At 24.2% G+C, this 10,661-nt stretch overlaps 1 protein-coding gene across 1 annotated transcript; it reads right to left on the bottom strand.

Annotated features, from left to right (window-relative positions):
* Positions 1 to 5,850: 5,850 nt before the first annotated feature.
* On the bottom strand, positions 5,851 to 6,300 carry LOC145832535 (SCAN domain-containing protein 3-like). Its single transcript, XM_082939849.1, has one exon. The coding sequence runs from the start codon at positions 6,298 to 6,300 to the stop codon at positions 5,851 to 5,853; it is 450 nt and encodes a 149-aa protein (XP_082795975.1).
* Between the last annotated feature and the right edge of the window lie 4,361 nt (positions 6,301 to 10,661).

Raw genomic sequence — 10,661 nt, forward strand, 5'->3', positions numbered from 1 at the left:
TTTATTAAACTTACTTACAGTATTTTGATTGATTACTATTATGACAAAATTATTCATAATATATCTTAGTCTTAAGATAGAGTTAACAACTCACTTATTTCCTTATACAACAAAATAGACACCACCAAATTTAAACAGTACAATGAAAATTATCACAATTTGTATGCAACCATTGAAACATATAATATAAAAAAAGATTGACTAAGCTTAGTTGAAATGCCTGTGATACAGGAGATTTAAAAACTCTGTCTTAAATTGTCAATGGTAAACATTAAGTATTTTAAGTAGCTTTACAGTTTTTCTTAAGATAAATATGCTTCAAGAGGAAATAATAAGCAAGTATTATGAAAATACATTTGAAAAAAAATGATTGGCTTTTTTCCAAAAAAAAAAGAAGATTTTGTTGAATAAATTACCACAAGAAGTAATTTTTGTAAGAGAGTAGTGAAATTTTTGTTTAAAACTTACAAAATAAATAAGTTAAAATGCATTGACCCCCTCCCCCCAATGCTTATAATTTCTTTTTCTGTACATCTTTTCCCTAAAATTACTTAACCTAGCCTTAAAGCCTAACCCCTAAAATTATGTTATGGTTTATTAACTTATTTAGAAATTTGTTTCTTTCAAGTTTTAAGCTTATAAATTCTTTTGACTAGTTGATCTTGAAGTATGTTTCGAGTAAATATCTGATATGTTTTAAAGTTATCTTTATAAAAAACTATTTATTTAAAATTTTGTACTCATTTTTATGTTCTAAAATTTTGTTTCATTTGATTTCGAAAACAAACGATTTTTTAAATGTATTTTTTATTTTGTGTATTTAAATTTTTCTCATGTCTTTTCTCTTTACTTCTATATGATTAAGTGGCTCAGTTTTGATGAGGCACATGTCCAAAGATCTAAACTTACATAATAACCAACAAGACAATAATAGCAACAAAAATAAATGTCTATGACATAAGTTGAAATTTTATCTATACATTTTATAAAAAATAAAAAAATTTATACTTTATGGTTTTTTTTAGTTGTTTGTATAATTTTAATTTAATTTTATTTAAACATTTTTTATTTGTTACAGTATAGATAACATCTGTATTTTTTGAATTTCTTAAAAAACAAATTTTTCTTATTGACAATTCAAGATGAAATAATTGTAAAATTTGCACAGAAATTTAATCCTTAATTAGCTTTAAAATTGGTACAACAAAATACAATTTAGGAACTAATACAAGTAAAAAGTATGCTTCTTAATATTAAACAGTATTTTAGTTAATAAATCTAATGTTGTTGATGATCTTCAAATGTTGTTTAAATATTTATGGTAGTGTAATAAATAGAAGTACAGTAACCTCTCGCTTAATAACGCACATTGTGTCTAGAGAAAAAGTGAGTAAAGATATGAGAAATCGTAAAGATACGAGAGGTACCAAATATACTTTTTATAATGGCTGTTTTTTGATATTGCTTCGAGTTAAAAACAGACTAGGGACTTTCTCGCTTTTAACAATTTGTTTTTTTTTTCATTTATAAATATGAAAACAACAGATAAAACTATACATATATTTGAAAATTTATACAAAATAAAAATACTTGTAGAAAATTTTACTAATTTATAAATAAAGAGATTTAATCTTTACCTTTATTTATATGTGACTTAAATGATATTTAACATTTATATTCTATTCTAGTTTGCAAAATCAATTTATAATTAAGCATTTGTTTACAATTAAAAAATGGTGTGGTGTCTATATTAAAATTTGTTTCTATTGCCTTTTACGAAAATATGCATTTGGTTGTGTAATAGATTTCTTCTTTTGAACAAAAGTATATAAAATATTTTAAAAAAAATTAATAAAAGTTGTTTATGTTACTACAACTTTTTTGATTTGACCTCTGTCCACATAAGGTTAAACTTGTCTTGCATTGTATTGAAAATATATTAATGGATTGAAGTAAGAATGAAATTTCATGACATAAGAGTTTGAGGAATTGGAAACTTTTTTTTATTTAAAGGTGTAAAAGGAGAGGTTTTAAGACACCTAAGCTATAAAGGTCAAAGCCAGAGAGTACAATAGGCTCCTTATGAAAGGCACAAACTAAAAATGTAAAAATATTAGTTTCATTAAAAATTATCAATTGTATTTTTCAAATTATTCATTTCAAATTTTTAAAAAATATTCCTAATATTATTAAGGAAATTCCTATTGCAAGAATTTTAAAGTAAGAAAAAATTAATAATTTTGTTTATTTTTAAAGTTGTCTTTTTATTTAAGAAAATAAAAATATGATAAAAAATATCTAACTTATTCCACATTTTAATATTGCAAAGTCTAAAGATATAGAGAAGTTAGTTAACATATAAAAACATATTTTGAATTAAAAATATACAATAAATCTAATTTGTGCAATATAGATTTTTTTTTGAATTTTTTGAATTCTAAAATGCGTAACTAAACGAGAGTGCGTTATCATGAGTGCGTAAAGATGCGAGAGGTTACTGTAGTTGTAGTTATGATATAAGTTATTTTGTTTATGGTTAGACTTTTTATTATTTTAATTATAATTTTATTTGTTTTTATTATAGTTCGAATTAAAAACAAGTTTCTTTAAAAACTTAACTTTATCATTACTGATAAAGTTTACTTAAAGTGTACTGTTGCTTTTACAATAAGCTGTAATTAAAAGTAATTTTATAGAAGGAACATTTTTTACCATATTTATTATTGTAGAGGAGGGTTTCCCAAACATTTTTTTTAAATTTCAATTAAAAATAGAAATTAAAAAAGCTGTTGCCCCCTTCAACAAGATTACTCAAAGCACCTAAAATATTTTTTTTGTTCTTTATAAACAACTCCAAAATATCTAGTGTAAGTTTCAAAATTACCATTAAAAATGCGTAATATTTTTTTCTCTTCGTCAACATCTCCAGAATAACTAGATTCAAATTATGACTTCACAGTCCACTTAACTAAACAGCCCCCCTAAACAGTTCATTAATACAAAACTGGTAATGTAAAATATATATAATAATCTATAGTAATTGCTATTTTACAAACTCTAAAATTTCTTAATATTTTGAAGTATTTAAAAGTTTTTTTTTTCAAAGCAATGTAAAATTAATGCTAAAATTTAAATTGTTTGCAAATTTCAAGTTGTTTTACTATTTGTTTTTATAATAAAAAAATAGTTTGAACTTATTAAAACAAGAGATAAATTTTCTTAGAATTAAATTAATTTTTAAACGTATTTAGAACTTTAAAATATCTGTTAATATTAACTATATTTATTTTGTGTAAGATTTGATATTCTATTTGGGACAAACAAAACTGATATACTTATTCTAAAACTTTATACATACTTGTTTGCGTTTTTTTTTTAATAATTACTTGGAAAAATTGATTTTTATTAACTTCTTTTTTATACTTACCAGTTTAGTAAGTGTTAAGTTTATTAGTCGAAAATTTTCTGAGGACAAACGAAAATAATTCAAAAAACTTAACATATGATAAATGTATGAAATAAACATAAATATCAGGCATCAATATTTAATTCTTAACGTTTTCAATTTTTGTTGCTTTTTTAAAGTTAGTTCATAAAAAATTACCACACAGAAACATGTGTTAGTTTGATAAAGATAAACTATTGTTTTAATTTATTATTGAAAATATATAGATACATATAAAAATATTATAAAAGTTTGTTATATCCAAATAAGATTTAAAGTGTTATAGTGTAAGAAAAAAGGCATCACTTTAAACTAAAAAACTTTAAAATTTGTTTGCTTAAACAAGTATAATATTGTTTTTGGTTCACTAAAGTTTTTAATTAAAATTTATTTTTTTATTTTAAATGCTTAGGTCTAAAAGTTAAATTTTTTATTACACTTAAAAAATTTTTGAAATAATATTATTTGTTTTAGGAAAAACCATTTATAGTGTTTTTATATCTTTAAAAACTTAAAAGTGTTTATACATTTATGTCATTTAAGTTTTTTTTGATTAAAAATTTGTTTAGAGCTGTAAAAATATAAACTGATTAATTAATTACTAACAAAAAAGAAATCTAAACTACACTTGAAATTGTTTACTTACAAAGAAATTTTGTTATTTTATATATAAACGGCTCACAAAATTGAACTGGAATGCTTTTAATTTTTATAAACAATACTTTTGTATACATTTTTTTGTTTTTACTTTAACTAAAATATATGTTAAGTTCTTTTTGTTTTAATTATTTAAGTATATGTCATTTGTAAGTTTAATTTAAATTAACAGTTATAAATTCTTACTTGAGTTTTTTTTTTGTAATTTTTTTATTCAAATTATTATTATTATACATACATCATTTGTGTTTGCACTAGTGGCGTAGCGTGTATTTTGGTCAGGGGGTGCACAAATTTTTTTCTCAAAAAATCCCCTGTATTAAAACTTTTGTGTCGCAAATTTTTCGGGGTCAATTTTCTCGGAAATTTAAAAAAATACTAAAAATCTATCTCCTACTTCATTTTTCAAGCAATCTTCTTAAAATTTTAAAAAATGTTCCTTACATTACAAGAAAAAAAAAATACTTATGAATTTAGATCAGTGCTTCTGAACCTTTTTTTAGTGGCGGAACCCTTTTCCAAAGTTCAACTTTTCCGCGGAACCCCTAATATAATTTTACATAAAATGTTTAATATAATATTTCCGGCAAAAAACAAAAGAATTTCAGTGAAAAACGAAATTTTTTGCAAAACTATATCATTGTTAGAAATCATACCAACTGTAATAGTATTAAGTCGAGTCAAACTCAAAGTGCGCCAGAGGCAATATGTTTTTTATGATTCTATAATAAATAAACTAAAACAAACAAGATTAATCTCAACGCCATAAAAATATTTCCTTGCATAATAAAAACAAAATGAGAGCTACAAACAATAACAAAATGAACATGAACCTAATCGAATTCACAGATTTTAAAAAAACAGGTAAGATGCCTAACGAAAAATAAATAAATAACATTTAGTGCGAAACTTGAAATTGTCTCTTAGCAACAAGCATGTCAATGCGCGGCTGGATTTTGGATAAACTGTGACGGAGACAGGCAGATAAGGTTGGAGTTAGCATACAGTCCCTTTGCTTCGTTTTAATGTTTGTTACATGCGAAAAGCTGGACTCGCAAAGATAAGTGGTGGTAAAGAAATTTTACTGCACGCTTTGCTAAGACGGGGTACTCTGAAATTGCACATATCCAAAAACCTAAAAGCTCCTTTCCTTTAAAACTCAATTTTAAATTACTATCTTAAGATAGTTGCAGCAATCCGTTTTCTGTATCTGTAGGAAGATTCACTTCTTCTGAAGCAATATCACACATAAAAGGAATCAAAATCCATAAATTTCCGATGCAAACATCTTCAGGAAAACATTGTTTAAATTTTATAGACAAAAGATCAAGGTGGTTGTATATTTCGTCAGAGAAGTTGAATTCTATGCATTTTTCATGGGTCTCATCAAACCGGTGAAACATCGCAAAACTACCATTGCCAACCTTTTTCTTCCAAAAGTTAATTCCATTTTTAAACGCCTCAATCTTGTCTGTCATGACAAAAATGGAATTTTGCTTCCCTTGCATGCTTAAGTTTAAAGCGTTCAATTCTTCGATAATATCGGTGAGATAAGCTAGTCTGGCCAAAAAAACATCATCTTCAAAGAACTTCACTAATTCTGAGCCTTAATCTTTAAGAAAGGTGAACACCTGCTTCTTTTATTCAACGACACGAACCAGTGTCCGCCCCTTCGACAGCCAGCAAACTTCGTTGTGATAAAGAAGTCGCAGATGGTCAGCATCTAAACTTTCACAAAGTTCTTTGAATCATCTGGCCTTTGTGTCACTTTTCTTTATAAAATTAACAGTTTTAATCGACGCTGAGAGAACTTCTTGTAAACAAGAAGGAAGATGTTTTGTTGCAAAATTTTCTGTATGTAAAAAACAATGTATCCATTTAGCTTCAACTGCTTTATCCTTTATTTTCCTCACTACACCATTTTTGGACCCAGTCATAGACGCTGCACCGTCAGTGCAAATGCCGACACATTTATTCAACTCTAAACCCTTGCTGATGAAATAATTTTCGACACATTTCATTACTTCAACAGAAGTTGTTTTTGTGGGTAATAAACCACAAAATAATATATCTTCGTTGAATCCTTCCTGCCCACAATATCTAACAAAAACGAGTAACAAGGCTTTGCCGCTTACGTAAGTAGACTCGTCTAGTTGCTCAGCATAAAATAGGTTTATGACAACTTTTATGTGTTCCATTTGTTTGAAGTTTTATGATTTATGTTTTTTTTTTCTTTCAAATTTATTTCTTAAATTTCGAAATTTCGAAAGGCTTTGCGGAACCCCTGAGAGGCGCCGCGGAACCCTAGGGTTCCGCGGAACCCCATTTCAGAAGCACTGATTTAGATAATTTAAAAAAAAAAAAATTAAATAAAAAAAAAAAGTCTTCTTTTTTTCAAAAAAAAAAATTTACCACAAATTTTTAAATTCACAGGTGAGGTTTTTTTTGTAATTGTATAAAGATTAAACTGTTAAAGTTTGAAGAAGATTGCTTGAAAAATGTACGAGGAGATAGATTTTAAACAAACTAGCCTTTTTTTGCTGTTTTACTTTTCCCTTCCCATAGGGAACCTATTATGCGGCCTGACTTTGACTGGTCATATCTTAAAAAATAATTCGAATTTTTTAAAACAACAAAAAGCATCTTAAAGCTTAAAAAAAATCTATAAAATAAGATCAACTTCTAAAAAACATGGCTTACCCCCCTATGGCCTTAAACTACAAATAAATAGTCAACTAAGTATAACAATTAATACCTCAAAACATTTTTCTTTGAGCATATTCTAACTAATGTGTTCAATATCTATTTTATATCAGCAAAAAAGAGTTGTATTAAACTCAAATAACTCATACTTTTAGTTTGTTTCAGCTTTTTATATACTATTTTAATCTTATATATAAAAATATTAAAATTGAAAGTTTTAAATTTTTTGATTTTTTGTAGAAGAAATCTTAAGCGTTAGTTTTTTTTTTAGCTTCTACAATTTTACCTATATTACATTATAAAACTGTAAAAATAGATCTTAACAAATGTAGAAGTTTAAAAATTGAGCATAACTAGATTATGACTTAATTTTGAAACTGTCAAAAATAATGCAAAACGGCTTTTGCAAAAGTTAACTTACCAATCAATAATAAACTTTCACAAATTCATAAAACTTAAGTGAGTGACCACATATTTGAACAGAAAATTGAATAAAATACAAATAAAATTAAAATATAAGCAAAAATTTAAATTAAAATTCTGATAAGATGAAATTAAAACTTCTTAAACTTCAAAACCGATTTTCTATATGTTTACTAGACGGTACAAACTCGTTTCTTTTGTTTAAGTATCTCTTATATTTCTGTGCATATACAACGGCTGTTGCTTTTTTGAGACACAGCCTTATTTATATTTATTATATTATTATATTTATTTATACATTAAATATATATATATATATATATATTTATTATATTTATTTATATAAAGAAATAGGTTGATTAACTTAATGTATTAAATTTTTAACACAGAGCTCATCTTAAGGACTTTTTTAATAAAAAAGTTTATTTCAAGATGCAAAAACTTGCAGGACTAGAGTTTCGTGCCTATGCACTCCTAAACTGCAAAGTTCAAAATAAAGAACAAAAGAAAATATACAAATTAAATTTTAAAATTTGAGCATAACTAAATTATGACGTAATTTTGAAACTGTCAAAAATAATGCAAAAGGCTTGTGCAGAATGTAACTTACATATCGATAATAAACTTGCACAAATTCATAAAACTTCAGTGAGTAACTACATGTTTAAATAGAAAATTCAATAAAAAAAAGATAAAAAGTTAAGTAAGATTTTAAATTTAAATTCTGATAAGATGAAATTAAAACTTCATAAACTTCAAAATCGATTTTCTATATGTTTACTAGACGGTACAAACTCGTTTCTTTTGCTTAAGCATCTCTTATATTTATGTGCATATACAACGGCTGTTGCTTCTTTAAGACACAGCCTTATTTGAGAAAATTTATAAATATTTAGCTGTTTAAGAATTTATGTAATTTAAATAATATTGTTTAATAAATCATTACCATACAATGAATTTTAGTATGTATCGTAAATAAGAATCGCTTTGTTTAATTTTTTCTTTGATTTTGACACTTCCTGACTTTTTTATATGCCATGAGTTTTAATTTTAACAAATAAACTTTCGTTAGCACAATCTTAACCAAGTAAAAAACAATAAACATTTTATAGTAAAATTCATAAAACCTTTATTTCTATTACTTCTTTTTTTAGAATATAACATGAAATTATATTTAAATGATAGAGTTTAACAAAGCTTCGTCACATAATCTCACAAAAGCTAACTATTTTAAATGCTCAATAAATTTTCAAAATTAATATTCGAATTCAAATTAAGGTCACTATCGAAAACAGAAGTAAATAGTACAAATAAAGTCTACACGTAATATTAAAAAATATTCGCCAAAAGTTTTATTATTAACCTAAAAAATTAGTAAAGTAATACTAAATGCTAAACAACGTATTTTTTTCAGTTAGTATGTTAGGCCAAAGTTAAATAGATTGTTTTGTTAAATACACTATTATATTATAAATTTTAGAATTTAGCTGTAAGAGCTAAACAGTTTATGTAAAAGTACTGAACTTAAACATACTAACAAAAATATTATTCTATATTAAAGAAATTTAGTATATCTACAAAAAGTAAACTCTACTTTTTATAGTGCAAAGTAATAAATAACAAAGTGTGCACTTGCTTTGATATATTAAATTATTTATATTATTCAAATTTATTAGATTGCAGCAAATTATATTTATTTTACTAAAACTTTTAATTTGTAAACGACTGTTAAATAAGTAACAACATTTTTATAATTTTTAAAGATTACAACATGGTAATAACAATCAACTTTAAGAATCTTCAGACTTTTTTGGATTCTAAACTTAATGTGTGAACTGAAAAATACTATAAAGAAAAAAGTTTAATATGTATTTAAAGTCAAAAGTGATGCAAAGTAAAAATGCAGGTAATTTTTTAAAAGTGAACTGTAGATAGCTAAATTCAAACTTTTTATATGTTGTATTTTGTTAAACATTCAAAAATAAAGAAATAAATTCTAACTGTATGTAGTGTACCATAAAACCATTTAAAATAAAAAAAACTATAAACTAATTCTCTCTAGACTTTATTTTGCAAACTTAATTTCGGTCAATATCAAAACTTTATCAATATATTCTATTAGAAAAAGATTTTTTATTTAAGCACTGACGGAGTCTTTGACCAAAACTTAGTTTTCAAAAAAAAATCTTAAATGAATAAGTCTATTGTCTCTACTCTAGTAACTGAGATCTCTTTATTTTTTTTTATTTAAATCAAAACTAGATTAAAAGTAAATATTTTACGTTAAAACGATTAAAGTATTTATTGTTTGTTTTATTTCTTTACGTAGACAACTAGCTTTGTAAAAAAATATTTTACGTTTTCTTTTTCATCAAAACTATTTAACATAATCGATTTTTAAAAAATCTAATACGTAACAGAAAATGAATACACTTTTAATCTTAAATTTTTAAATCTTTCTTTAAGTTTAGATTGATCTAGTTATGGTTTTAAGTTAAGAAATATAGTTGTAAAACTGCTACTTGCTGGGCTTACAAACTTGAAAGACCGGAATATATTTTCTTTAATGGTTTATCAAACTTATTCCATGACTTCAAGGTAAAGTCATTTAGTCGAAAGTGAGCAGTATAAAATGCAGTTGTTGTTTATTAGCATATATACACAAAAAGTAAGACAAACATTGGTAGATTTAAGCAGTAGTTTACTTATTTTGTGATTTTAAAATAATTGATAGTCATTGGTAAAAACTTAAAGTTTATTTTTTATACTTTTAAATGCCTTAAACTATAAATAACTTCCAATCTTTTTAAAGTTTATAGTGCATTGATGGCTAACTTAAATTAGTAATAGTTTTAAATTTTAAAAGTATAAACATTTTGCCATGATATTTTTATGATCTTGAAACATTTTTCATAATTATTTATTTAAAATTTTTTTTTATGATCGTTACTATTTTGACTTACCTTTATATGAAAAATTATGTTATGCAACAATAATTTACTTCTATTAAGATCTAAAGTTGTTGAAAAAACAGATTAGAGAAAATAATCTGTTAACTAACATAAACTGAAAAAATAAGTTGTTTTACTATCATTTTTACAAACAAGAATGTTAATTTAATTATTAAAAAATTGTATAATATTTATACTTATTAAAAGCAAGTTTTACATAACTTGTTTACTATTTGTTTGTATTTTTAACTTATACTTAACTCAATAACAGTTTTGAATAATTTCAATATTACAACGCATTTTAATTATATTGCAAAGTATAATGTGATTATACAAAACTACTTATAAGTCAATATAATATTAAAAAATGCTTAAAAATTAGTAACTTTTTAAAATGTTTTAGTTAAGAAAAATCAATAAATAAACATTTTTTGTACGTTGTATGTATTACTTTTTATTTAACTAATTCATTTTTATTTTAA

The sequence above is a fragment of the Thalia democratica genome, chromosome 3 (genome assembly GCF_965202585.1).
Source record: "Thalia democratica chromosome 3, ktThaDemo2.hap1.1, whole genome shotgun sequence".
Lineage (NCBI taxonomy): Eukaryota > Metazoa > Chordata > Thaliacea > Salpida > Salpidae > Thalia > Thalia democratica.

Excerpts from the sequence above, each read along its gene's own strand:
- LOC145832535 (XM_082939849.1), bottom strand. The coding sequence starts at position 6,300 with ATGGAACACATAAAAGTTGTCATAAACCTATTTTATGCTGAGCAACTA.